This window comes from Electrophorus electricus, chromosome 21, assembly GCF_013358815.1.
Source record: "Electrophorus electricus isolate fEleEle1 chromosome 21, fEleEle1.pri, whole genome shotgun sequence".
Taxonomy (NCBI): domain Eukaryota; kingdom Metazoa; phylum Chordata; class Actinopteri; order Gymnotiformes; family Gymnotidae; genus Electrophorus; species Electrophorus electricus.
The window spans coordinates 12,326,626-12,340,447 of NC_049555.1; the positions used below are offsets into that span (position 1 = coordinate 12,326,626).

Sequence of the window (13,822 nt, forward strand, 5' to 3'; positions counted from 1 at the left end):
TCAACATGGATATGACCAAATACTGAAAAAACACCATGTTTATTAAGTCAAATGCATAAAAAAAAACAGAAAGAAAGCACCATTGGTACAGAGCAGGGGTTGGGACTGTTGGCACTGCTAGACAGCGACGGCTGGGACGTCAGTAGAGAACGTGCATGCTTCATCTAGCAGATCCGTTCCCACAGCAGACACTGGACACCAGGAGGAACCCGCAGAATTAGCACAGGAATGGTAACCAACAGCATGAGCTGTGTGTTGAACAAAACAGCCCAATGAACAAGGACCTTTCGAATTCTGAAACTACCCGTGGGTAAGTAGACTAAACTGTTCATGACGTAATTCAGACTTAAAGCATCCAGGCCTTTCGTAGCTAGTCAAAGGGTGTGACACACAGCTTTTTGTTCAAATATGTTATTTCATTAGTAAATGGCAATATATAATGTTATTATAATATAATAAATGTTATTAATATTTAGATATATTTTCTCTTTCATGACAAGCAATGTGTTGGCATGTGTGTGAAATACTTTTGAGATCCATGAAAAGTCTGCTGCTGACTGAACTGAATGTGTGTGCAGATGGGAAGCTGTGACTGAGTGGTTTCCATGTTGTCGTGTGTGTGGGGCTGTGGGGTTTACCTGTGGTCAGGTGTGGCTGTGGGGTTCACCTGTGGTCAGGTGTGGCTGTGGGGTTTACCTGTGGTCAGGTGTGGCTGTGGGGTTTACCTGTGGTCAGGTGTAGGGGTGTGTGTGAGGGGGTGTGTGTGTGCGCACGCAGTTTACCTGTGGTCAGGTGTGTGAGTGTGTGTTCCATGGGCTCAGCAGGCAAGGAGATGCCCATGGCCTTCCTAATGCCATACACACTGCTCACATCGCCTGGAGCCACCTGGCTGGTCAGCTGGGCCAGGTTCTCTGTCACCTTCTCCGCTACACACACACACACACACACACACACACACACACACAGAAGTGTAAGACAGCAGTCCTCCCACCTCAGCATGCACACACCAATTTCAACAGTCAGTTGACTGATCTCAGGTCATTGCAAGGCTGATTCATAGATGGAACAAATATTTATGGGTCATTTATAGTTAAGAGAAATTTGACTGCGTCCTTTAAATAAGTAAGCAAAGACACGTTTAGCCGAAAGGTAACAAACTTAAAATGGATTTATTTAGTATTAATTAAAAAAAAATAAAAAATAAAAAAAACTTATATTCCTGATCACACCAGCCAAGCTACAGGAAGCAACACTTAAAGCACGTTTAGATAATTAGGGCAAGACGACGACTCTTAGTGAGACCCACACAACCTAGAGCAGACAAAGCAGAGCAGAAATCAATGAAACCTGTAATAAACAAATATTGCCTAACTCAACAATCTCCAAGTTAACCCTTTAGTTAACTTAATCTGTCATTTTTTAAATTGATTAACTTATAAACTTTATGGGAATGCGTGTGGGATTTTAGAGCTATATAGACATTACGTTTAATAACCAACAGCGCTCATTGTATGAGGGGGAAAAAAATCGTTTTGGTTTTTCAGAATGACGATACTAGTATCAGCTTTTTCATTTTATGGGTAACTAACATTCATGAACATTTAGGAAGTGCTAATAGGTTACACTGGCATGGTTTGCATGTGGGCAGCTGAGGGTAGAACTGTGTGTGTGTGTATATACCTAGCTGCAGCTCTCTGGCAGTAGGAGCAAGCAGACAGATCGTGTTAGGGGGCTGTTTGGCACTCAGCCTCTCTCTCTGAGCTTCCTGCAGGCTCCGGAGCAGCATGGTGGTCTCGTCCAGCTTCTTCTGAAACTGTTCCGCTTCTGACACAGGAGTGTGGCGCGAAGGGGGGGGAAGACAGAGGCAGGCTCGAATAAGTCAGCCTCTATTCAGACATGGCTCGAGTACATCAGACTCCGTTCACACCCATTTTCACAGACCGAGCCTAGAAAACATGGAAGAATCGTGCACTGGATGTGCCTTTTGACGTGTCCTCACCCTCTGAACTGAAGCTCTCGGCCGGGAGGTTGAGACCTAAAACCGTCATAGAAGTGGGAGCCGACCCGGCGTTCCCGCAGCTGGAGTCCGACCCAACCACCTACAGGGAGGGAGAGGGTGAAACATTGTACATGTTTGCAAAAGGTCCCATACTAAAAGAAATTTTTATATATATATATATATATATATATATATATATATATATATATATATATATATATATATATATATATATATATATATATATATATATATATATATATATAAAATTTCTCCTCAAGCTTTTCTACAGTTGAAGCTTCTATGCATTTCACTCAGAAGACCATAATTAAAAAAAAATAAAAAAAATGTACCCCATAGTATTGAGCTGTGTGTGTGAGTTCATGGTAAATGTAACTAATCTTTAAATCTCTTTGGCTCCAGGTTTGCTGTTGAGTTAATAATGTTAAGGTATATTATTCTGTAACTAAAGTGACCGATTCAGTGAATACACTCAAACTGCGTGGAATGGGATTCTGGAACCAGTGGGTGTGTCTAAGAGCCAGGGGTTAAACAAACTGTCCCCCTGACACCAAGACATGAATACCAGAGTAATTTAAAATTGGCTTGCATCACTGCATAAATGGTAGTGCCATCCGTATGAGGAATACTACCATACACACACAGAAGACTGTGCTGCAGAATCCATAAAAGCACCAAAACATTCCCATATCTCTCACACACACAGCTTATGTTAATCAGCCGGTGAACAGCCTGACACCCCATCTTGCCTGGCCCACCTGGCATGTTACAGCAAGTGCAGGTGCTGTTATTGGTTAGATTATAGCACCATTATAGCCATGCTAGACAAGAAACACGCTCCAAACCAGCTGATCCAGTGGACTCTCTCAGCCAGCGACATCTTTGCCTAAACACAGGGAGCTGATTGGTGTGGCGTGGTTGAGCTTCCACCAACAGTCTCCACCCCTCTGGTGGAGATGGGAGAGAGTGTGCGTGCATGTGTGAGTGGTAAAGTAAATGTTTTTTCCACGTGCGTGCGCCTGAGAGAAGCCGGGCCAGCTTTGTTGACACAGCTGCCAAGGAGCCGAGAGAAAGGGATGGACCAGTTCACCCCTGTGTCAGCACTGGCTGCTTTACCCTGCTGCTCTGGTCTAAGACGTAGCGCTTGCAGGAGTCTCGGGCGCCCCACTTAGCGGGCTGGAGTCACATCTGTGCTTTCAGTCTGCTTGGCTTTATTATTATTGGGTTGAGCACTCTCGAGCTCCTTTCAAAGTTCACCATTCTTCAGGTGCAGGGCCGCTGCTGCCATAGCAACTGCTCTGACAGTTCCTATGCAGATCTGTCCTGTGGTGTTTAGTAGCTGTGTCTTTTGTGTGAGTGATGTGCTGCTCTTGGTTTGTTTTACCTCAGCATCAGCAATGTTCTTCACTGGCTCCTCCCGTTCCTGGGCTGTCTATAAGGGACAGGTGGAGTCCATCAGTGTTTCAACGCTAACAGACAAGACTAGGAGTCTATTTGAGGGGATTATTTATTTCCCTTTTACAAAGTCCTAGATCATCAATCACATTCTTGATACTGCATTTATAAAGGCAGAGAACTGATTTGAAGTCAGTTTTAGGGAAAGAGACTGAACAGGTGGAGAGCATCGACACTTTACCTCAATCTCTCCATCTCTGCTCTTCACTTTCCTCCTTCAAATCTCAACTTAACACACCAACACTTTTCATAACTTCTCTTATCCATATTTGTTAATTATGTTGTGTGCCAACTATTCTTTTTCCCCTCTTCATCTGTCAATGTAAAGCCACCTTGTGTCTGTGAAAGGCGCTATATACACTGAACTTGTGATTTAGAAAGGATCAATCAGAGGCACGTTGATTCAGTGAGTCGAGCAGAACCCAATCTGTTTGGAAATTCATACACACATCCTAGATCCCAGCTCTGAGAGACTTGTCTAGATGGTCAGCCAGGTCTTTGAAAAACAACAAAGACCTGATCCGTTGCTTTAAGCTCAAGGACATACTTTATTTCAACAGAAGCCGTTAATGAAAATAGCAGAAGGGAAGATGTTTATCACCACTGCTACCTTGTCCTCCTTCAGCTGTTTGTAGTGCTCTCCGTTGGTCAGCACGTCCAAAATGTTGTCAGCCATTCTGTTCATGTGCTCTTCAGACCTGGCCAGGAAATCTGCAGTACTGCCGAGTACACATGCACACACTTGTATTACAATCCTTATGGATTCTTTTATTGACTTGTGCTAAGCAATGCATACCTAACCCCCAGCAACCAAAAAGGAAATCTCTTCATAGTTTTTCCAATTAAAAGCTGCAAAAATTCTAGTGACGTGCGACATCAGTAGCCTGTATGTTAAGTGCTGAGAAGTGGATTGTTTTCCATAGTTATTGGTCTGATATTCACATTTCAGCGAATGAACCCAATAACCTGACTACAGGCCTTTTTTTTCTTAGACTTGCTTTGACGCACGATGATTCATGCGCAGAGCAAAAAAAAGTCTGCTTGGCAAATGGCGATTCACAGTTTGGTAAACGAAGAGACTTTTGCTACAAACAGAGGTACAGTGAGAGAAACGCAACGAGAGTTTTCAATACCAATAATATGATCTGCGATCAGGCCCGTGCCAGCGGCCTGTATAAATAACACGAGCCAACGCGGTACAGAGGCGTGCATGCCACCTCGCCAGCCCTTTACGTGTGTAGATTTCTCTGGAAAATCAGCAAGTAAAAAAATCCAGTCCTGGTGACTTTACAGAAAATGAAGTTAAACTATTTTTCCTTGTGACCCACTTTTAGAATTTAACAAACCATATGCTCACTGCACGTCACATGTGGATTACAGTGTGAACATGCAGCAACAACAAAAGGCATAGGTTATTGGTATCCATCACAATGAGATGTATAACATCATTCATTATATTGTATGATTTATTATATATATAATGAATGATGTGATACAGTATGGGAGTTAATTAACATCTCATCGTAGCGTATCAAACACACACACATATATACTGAATTATGATGTTTATATACATTATATAATCATATTATATAATAGTATTGAATAATTCAAAATCGCTGCATCACTAGAATTTTTCTTACGGTCCCAGTTAAATTCTCACTCACACAGACATGTGCTCTCGCTCTCTCTATCTGTCTGTCTGTCTCTCTCCCCTCTCCCTCTCCGCACCCCCCGCCACACACACACACACACACACACACACACGAGTGTGAAGTGATGTCTGTATGAATAGGTTCATTGATCGCGAGGGTGCTGGAATGCCAGACGGCGCCCTACCGAGACATGTGTCACAATGAAGGCTTCTGTGGGTGAAATGTAAAGGAACAACACCTTTAAAATATACCCTTCAAAGCTAAAGGATGTGAAATTGCACAGTTCTATCTACTACCCCTCTGTATTGCGTTATGTTATGGGTATGTTTGGTATGGGTATTACCCCACTGTATTTTGTGGTTGTTAAATTATTGATATGTTTCAGGGATTTTCAAGTTGTTACAGTATAGATATATTTCCTATGTGTTTACACAACAGATCTGGACATCGGTAGGCTTAGAACGGGGTGCAACAATGTACACACACACACACACACACACACACACACACACACACACACACACACACCTGTCTGAGCCCTGCAGGCTGGTCTCATCTCCATAGAAGGAGTAGATGAGGTCTGAATCCTCTTTGCTGATGTTGGCAAAGCTGGAGTCGTAGGCCGGGGCAAAGGAGCTGAAGGGCCCGTAGTTCATATACATCACTGGAAGAAACACGAGGCACAGGGACCGGGTTAATGTCTACTCTTAAACCCAGGGTTCTCCATCTCCCTACGCAAGCACCGGCACATGCCCACCCACCACAACACAGCACTAACATTCTGCAACAGTTGTCTTCAAAATCCACTGGCGGGTTTCTGGAGTGCTACAGCAGTCAGACTCTGGAGACAAAGGGTTATGATTCCTACAGTTTGTCCAGTACATATAAATACCCTTGAATTAAAGCCGACATTCTGCACTCTCTCACTGTTTTATGTCAAATCCAGAGTCACAAACACAGAGTCAAACCTTTACAACTGTCCAGTTACTTATGTAATCAACTGACCATCAGTGTAGAGTTAGTTACAGATTGGGTTTTATGTATGAATATACCTTAATTACTTGCTTGCTTAGAAAGTGTTGGAAATGGACATTTCTAGGCCTTCTCCACAACAGAAAAGGCTTCATTGGACATGGCTGTTATTCAGGCACTGACTGGAAGCACAAAGCCGAAACAGTGCCTCTTCAAGGGCAGCGGCGTGCGCATACCGTCCTCAACAGCACAAATAAAGCCGTAAAGCAAAAACCATACCCACATGACGCGAGTACAGACTGAATGAGCACATTTTGGCCACATTTTGGCCAAATAAGCACATTTTGGGAAGCAAACCCTCTTCTGCGCGAGCCTCAGCCTTGGTGCGCGCCCTCGTTTCGACCTTTCGAGTTTCGCTCCTCGGACTCATGAAGACAGTCTCCAGAGGGCAGATGCTAGTCCCAGGAGCGACATGGTACCATGAGCACATGTCTCATTCACTGTTTGCACTTCCAAGTTTGGAACGACAGCATCCCTCCATAATGAGAAACAGATGTTGGTAAATCTATTCAAACACTGCTCCCGTTTCCCTGGCTACTCGCCTGCAGCCTGTGAGGACTGCTGTCGCTCGGCTCCCTGCTGTGGACGGCGTGGAAGCCTGAACCGCTGCGTCTTTCCTGGCTGGCAGACCTGCAGCGTCGGTGCGCGCTGGCGAGTCAGCCTCGGCCCGCCTCCCTCTTCCTGCACGCCAGAGTTTTCAATCGTGAAAACGTGCACGCCGTCCTCCCAGTGTGATCAAAGGCATCGGTTGCCAGTGGTTACAAATGACGGAAGGGGCTTAAAAACGCCCAGCTCTCGGGAGGTTAAATGAAAGGGTACATAAAAATAAAAGTGTTTTATGACTGCAATTGTCATATACTTCCAGGGCCGAGCTATGATCGTTATTAAATCATCTCGCTGAGAAATGGGCTGAGTGAGTCAGGCGCTCGGCGCAGCCAGGCTTCTTCCAGCATGCAGCTGGACGGTCCAATCATTCCATGTCATCTGATCAATTTTAACTGGGTCTACCACACCCTCCCCCATGAGCCTGTTTGAATGATTCACTTCCTGGTTATTGTTAGTAGCCTGTGAATCAAAGGAAAGACAAACACCTTTTTTGCACTGAAATAACAGGCCATGTACATGCTCTTTGCGTACTGCAGCTGCTAGCGTGATTTAACTGCCATGCGGAGCACGCAGGCCTTTGCCAGGAATCCGAGCTGCCGTGGTCCGAACGGTATAGCTCGCTGCTCGGTTAGACAGGAACCTTGCGTGCCAAGTGCGAACGTTTCTCTGTACTCGCTGAGAGACAGCTGGGCTCCCTTCAACCCACAGAGTCCCCTCCAAAGCCAGTCATGTGCGCTGGGACGCAGCACTACCAGGTCTTTTCACAGCAGATGTAGTGGGGCTGCATGTGAACGTATTACCTCGTGCACACTTGTGAAATTATTCCAGACAAGCAATGCTAGCCTACTGTACAACTGCTTAAGTCACTGTCTGACTCCAGTCTGAGGGAGAACTTTGCTGTGACTATCAATTCCATACAGATCTTGTTTTTTTTTTACTATTTAAGATCATGCACCTCTCATTATAGAAGGAGATTCCTTGTGAAAAAGAGAAAAAATGTGGAAACCAGCATCTGAAACCTGAGTGCATCTGAAACGTCTGCAACGTTATCTACTTGTGCCTGATTAATTTCAGTTTGGAATATGACCCAATAACAGCTGGAACATTTCCTGTCAAAGGACAAAACCCCCTCGCTTGAGTAACACATATCCCCAAACACGTATCCCTTTACGCATAAATGATTTAGATGAAGTCTACAAGCAGATTAAAAACAAACAAAGAAAAACAAACAATGATCTGTGTGTGTGTGTGTGTGTGTGTTACCTGGTGTGACTCTGTTTCTCTTGTCCTCCTTGAAACCCTGCAGGGTGTTTACACCTGTCTGCAGCCTGCTACCCAGCATGCCCAGCTTCACTGAGCAGTACCCTGGATCTGACCGCACGGAACCACACGCACACAGGTGCACAGGCACAAACCAACATCAGCTGGGTTTTTTAAGTTGAAAATACACTAATAAAAGAATTATTTAGGGCTTGATACAGTACATGACACCAGCACTTTAAGCTACATCTCTAGGTACCAACATTAAGCACCTTAGTGATTAGAACTATACATGTTATGCATGTATGCAAATTGATATGCAAATGTAACCCCTCCCCCGTCACCTCCGGCACTGAGCTCAGCTGGGTTCAGGATGGCCAGGGTGGTTGTACCATCAGTCTTCCTCCGGTCAAAGTCCAGCTGGTACAACACAAAATCCATCACTTAGAAAGACAAGACACATATGACAATGACTGCATGGTCAAATGAGAACCACCATAAAAAAACGTTATAGTGTCCGTTAACTTTCTCGTTAATGAAAGTATAATGAAATGAATGAATATGAATACACATTCATTTACAATTATAGTATAATAAATGTCAAACATCTCAACATTTGAGAAGCTTCGCTCACTCAAAGAACATTTCTCATTTGCTGCTGCTGTTCACAATAAATGAGCCAACAAATTGAAACTTCGTCTGCTTTAAATTTTCCACAACAGCAAGCTCCCCTTCCGGAGCACCGTTCCATGGCTGAACTTCCGAATATTCCACCTCCGAAGCACTATTCCAGGGCCCTATAAAGGGGCAGGCAGCGAGGACGCTGCCCCAGGTGGAGCCCGGTACACTGGCTCTCTCACCTCACACTGCAAGCCCCTGCTGGAGAGTTTGCCCCCAGACTCCTCAATGATCTTCTTAATCTCCTCCAGATCTCGCTCAGCCTGGTTCACGCTCCTCTGGGTTTCCTCTTTGCAGTCCTTGCTGGAGACGTCCCCGGGGCACAAGAGGGTGGCTGTCATAACTTGCACTCCAATCATCATCAGTCAGGATGCAGTTAAGGTTTAGGAAGCACTCAGGCTACTCACTGCATTACAAAAAATCTAATATGGACTATATATGCAACATTTAAAAAAACATTTTCAAGGTTCAACATCAGGTTGAAACTGTGAAATCAGCCAATTATTATGACATCTGTAATTTTAAATTACTGCAATGTTCAATAACATATTTCTTAACTAAATGACACGCTGATATTCCTGTAATTTTCCCCCCCTCTAATTGCGCACTGCCCCACCCAGGCAAACCATGAGCAAGCAGACACTCCACATTCCCAGACAGTATTTAAGCAGGGAAGAAGAAGTGTGTGTTTGTAGTGTTGGAGGTAGCAGTGGGAGCACACCACACCGTGCCGATTTGTAGGGTGAATGCCTTAGATGGCACACAAGTCTCAACACGACTTCCCACATTCCAACAGCTGTTTTTGGAGAGAGAGAGAGAGAGAGAGAGAGAGAGAGACCGAGAGAGAGAGAGAGAGAGAGAGAGAGAGAGAGAGAACGAGAGAGAGAGAGAGAACGAGAGAGAGAGAGAGAGAACAAGCTCACAGCTGCTGAGGAGTGTTAGACAGGCTCTGACTAAGGAATTAAACTCCTCCTGATCCAAGACCTGCTCCACACCTGATTCCAGACCAGTTATTCCGTCAGCTGCTGTGTGGTATTAGGAAGAGTGAGCTGACCCTAGAACAGAGTTATCTGCTGTGTCAGTATTGTACCTGGGAGTGTCTCTGTTGGTCACTCTAGGCGACTGAGAGTTGTCACTGGTATCCATCGGCGACGACCCCTCTTTGGTGGGGTCACCCGCCAAGCCCTCTTCTGCCCCTTCCTCTACTGCCCTGCTACTAGGTGTCTTCAGGTCTGCCATAAATTCAATACTCTGCTTCAGGCTCTCAAGCCTCTCCTACACACACGCACACACCCCAGGTAAGAATCGTACCACAGTTGCTCAAATGTACATGTCAAGAAAATCTCATGTTCCAATCTTATGCAATAAGATAGATCTTCAACACAGCACAGTGCTTCCCCCTAGTGTTTGTGCCAGAGCACTGCAATAAAGCCCTAAAGTACCCAGGGAAATGCCAGTACATTTGAGCGGTTTTGCATGATGTTGCAGGTGAAGGATAACTCACCGGGCTCAGTATCTTCAACCCAGAGTGGAGGAGTTTCTTGGCTGCCTTGTAGTAAATTGTGTCTGGCTTGTTGTAAATCATAGCATTCCCGCACATGATCTTGAAATCCGTCTGTACGACAAGACCCACGGGCATGACAGCGAAAAGGTCATAAGATAAAGTCTCACCTGCTAAAATAAACCCCCCTGTACATGTATGGAGTTCAAACAGATGCACTCCAGCTCTGGTTAATACCTAAAATGGACCTATTCCTTAGGGACGAATGATGGCACAAGCAGAGTTGTATTACCTTGAGCTCCTCCAGGGACTGGTAGCACTCTCTCTTCACCTTCTCTTTCATGGTGCTGAAATCCATGGGCCTCTTTATGATCAGAGAGTATCCAGGAGCGATGAGGTCAGTGACAGGGAATGAGAAGAACGCAGTGGGGTCTTTTCTGCAAGAGACCGAAGAGTTTGATCTAGTCTCAGAATGATGCGTTCATTTCAAGAGCCAGGGAATATGCAGCAGTTTGCTTTAAATGAAGTTTCACGTGCACAACAAAATCTTCTGCCATATCAGAACACAGGACGTGATGCACTTTGGAGGTAGTGGTGTGCTTTCAGCTTAACAGAAGTAAGAGCACCAAGCTTTTAAGCGGAGTCGCAAAGGCCACACGTAAATATCCAGGTTTCTAAGATCAACAGGGCACCCAATAAAAAACGCACTTAAAACGTGATAAAGCCATAACGTTCCACTTTTAAGTGTACCCACATGGTCCGAATACTGACAGTTTAATAACCGTGCAAGGCCAAGGAGTTGTGTGGTCTGCGCTCGGTTTTAAAATAGACCTTTAGCTTGACCTCCATGATGTAAAGTCTCACCAAAATACCAAACATTGCGTGTAAATTGGTCATACCTCTGTAATTGCCTGATCAGCTGGCTCAGTGCCTCCTGTAGTGGAGTCTGTTCTTTTTCTGTTTACAAAAACACCAAAAAAAACAAACATGAAAAACATGATTTCTTCAAACTCTGAAGTCAACAAGAGAGACACTGGGTGTATCACTACCTTCTGTTTTAGCCAGTGAGGGAGTGAGGGGTTTATCCTGGGATATATCGGACCGGGCTGGAGTTCTGCTGCGCTCATCCCACTCCATATCCAGTATTTCCTGGCCTTTCCTCTTTTTTGTCATCTGCACCCACAACATACAATGCACCACCATGTACTTCTTAACAGGATGCACAACCAAACATTTATGCAGACATGGCAATCAAACCTTCTTTTTTATATACATTTTCAAAAATGCACCATGACAAAATAACATCACTTCTTGCCTTTTTCCTTTTCCTGTCGTCCCCCGGTGAGAGCGGCGGGCTATCCTTATCCCTTTCGTCTTTCTTTTTCTTCTTCTTTTTCTTGTCCTTGTGTTTATCGTGATCTACCTGCTCGTCATAAATGTGCTCCAGACTAGAGCCTCCTGTGGTAACTTCATTCCCCGCCACCTTCAACACGAGTCTCAGAGGTCTCTCCACGTAACCTGTTCACCAGGCACGGAGGAAAGCCACAGTGTACGTAGACACGTTAGAAACAGCATGGCCACACTTCACAGAGCACACAAAACACTGGGGTACACGCCAGCTGGACCTCAACAGCCCAAGTAGTCTTAGGACATATGACCAAACGCCTCTCAGAGGTCTCAACAGCCCAAAGAGCCTTAGGTCTACAGCAGACAATCCAACCTTTGGTAACGCTTGTAATCTACCTCACTAGTTATCATTTTTAAAGGTCTAGGTTAGAAAGTTAGCTAACAAACAACTGCCTTCTCGAGCTCTCGCTAGCCAGCTAGGTAAAGCCGATGGTCCCAAACATCATATCGGACATCGTGCAGACACACTGCAGCCTGAACAGCCAGATCTCCATAATAACATCAGCGTTGTTTAAACGACTAAATCCTGGTTTAGTTTTAGTTTGGGGCGATTAGCATTAAGCTAAGATAGGAACCAAAACAGCCTGGCCGGCGAGCTAGCTAACGCCAGAGAAGCTAAACTAACGTTAGCTACCACAGGTGAACTCGCTAGCGTTCCCCAAGTAAAGCTCATCCTACCGTCGTATGCGTGTTTCTCGGATTTGTGCTTTTTATGCTTTTTGCCCATAGTTTTGATTGACCCCAGATGTCCAGGCAGGTCAGTGTTTGACCAAGCGCTCCTCTTGTTTGTGTTCGCTAAGCAGATTTGTTTCTAGAGCTCTTCTTCTCAGTGCTGCTGGTTTTGAACAGCGCCCACTAGCGGTGGATGGTCCGCACAGCGACTGATGGCGCATAGAGATTATTTTTTATTTTTGACAGGCAGGATTTAAACAAATTAATTCGTCTTATATGAACAGTTCCATGCTTACTAGTTACAGAGTGCAGGGGTATTCAGTCAATGTTTGTCCTTCGCAGTGAGGTGGAAACCTTTTTATATTTCGGCTCTAGGGGGTAGCATTTCCATATTTTCTCATATGAGGATACTTTCAGTTTGACTTTGCTGGCTTGAACTAAGATATTCACTAGCACTGTGATGTTCCTTTATGATATGTGTCATGATATCAATACTGTAACACTAAAGGGCAACTTTAATCACTGAATTAATCGCAAAGCTGGCAACTCAAGAAACTACTAAATGCTTCTTTTAGTCTTTCTATGTAAAATACAAACAAACTGCTGAACACAGACTTAATGGCTAAGTCTCAACACATCCTCACTCCCTATAAAGAGTATAATATAGTACAAAAGTACCAAATAGATGTTGTTCATGATATAGGGGGTCTTTCTGAGTCGCCCTTAGGTCTTACTGTTGGTCGGTAGGCTAAAGGTTGTCGGATGACATTCCTGCAGAATTCAGTGTTATCCATGCTATATGCGAACTGATTCCGCTAGCTAATTATCGAGATATTCCACTCAGTTTCTCGTCTTTATTCAGTTTTTTTTTCAACTGATTAATTTCATGCTTTCTCAGGGCAGTCTGCCTGTAGCACTCACACACGTCTTCACCTCATTGTACAGATGTTGCTCAGATTCCCATATGGGAAACGGACTTCCCGGGTGCTGCTTTTGCCATAGCACGCCATCAGGCTAACATAAAGACCACTTCGATTTATTTGTTTGTTTGTTTGTTTGTTTGTTTGTGTGCCCTGAACAGCTCTGACAGTGTGTCGGCGAGTGTCAGGGATCTGCAATGTGATGTTGTAGTTTAAGTCCACACTCACCCTCTCTCTCTCTCTCTCTCTCTCTCTCTCTCTCTCTCTCTCTCTCTCCCTCTTTCTGTCTACCATGACGGACTAGAAAATGGAGCTCATCTGTACAGTGCACGGTCGTTACAGAGCCAGGGGTGATATAAAGACTTAGGCGTGCCGGTTGCTTACACACCATTACAGCTCGCATGTGCAGTGGGGAAACTGGTTAAGTGGCAGCTGCGTTATTCATGCAGGCCAGATAGTGCATTCTTTGAAGCACATTCCAGCTTTTATGAATGGCCTGTTGAGGGATCCAGTGCTCATATTCCAAATTTCTTGGAATGAAAACAAAGGCAGTCCGTCCAGCTGCCATTATTCCGCCCATACCTTGGCTTGGATCAAGGGGAGGTTCCAATAGATT

At 44.7% G+C, this 13,822-nt stretch overlaps 1 protein-coding gene across 2 annotated transcripts; it reads right to left on the bottom strand.

The window, feature by feature from the left end:
• Positions 1-20: 20 nt before the first annotated feature.
• On the bottom strand, positions 21-12,428 carry brd7 (bromodomain containing 7). 2 transcript variants are annotated; one of them, XM_027016232.2, is made up of 17 exons: positions 12,293-12,428; positions 11,523-11,725; positions 11,257-11,380; positions 11,107-11,164; positions 10,500-10,644; positions 10,211-10,321; positions 9,797-9,981; positions 8,889-9,009; positions 8,373-8,448; positions 8,032-8,139; positions 5,659-5,794; positions 4,086-4,194; positions 3,405-3,452; positions 2,000-2,099; positions 1,681-1,824; positions 783-926; positions 21-191 (listed from the first exon to the last, which is right to left on the bottom strand). In XM_027016232.2, the coding sequence occupies exons 1-17, from the start codon at positions 12,339-12,341 to the stop codon at positions 118-120; spliced, it is 1,935 nt and encodes a 644-aa protein (XP_026872033.1). In that variant the 5' UTR covers positions 12,342-12,428; the 3' UTR covers positions 21-117. The 2 variants fall into 2 exon arrangements, with proteins under 2 accessions (XP_026872033.1, XP_026872032.1); XM_027016231.2 differs by having other exon boundaries at positions 21-248.
• Positions 12,429-13,822: the final 1,394 nt, after the last annotated feature.

Coding starts and splice junctions, on each gene's coding strand:
- brd7 (XM_027016231.2), bottom strand. CDS start 12,341: ATGGGCAAAAAGCATAAAAAGCACAAATCCGAGAAACACGCATACGAC. Junction 3,453..4,085: donor AACAGCTGAAGGAGGACAAG/GTAGCAGTGGTG, acceptor TGTCCCTTATAG/ACAGCCCAGGAACGGGAGGA. Junction 249..782: donor ACTCACACACCTGACCACAG/GTAAACTGCGTG, acceptor TTCAACACACAG/CTCATGCTGTTGGTTACCAT.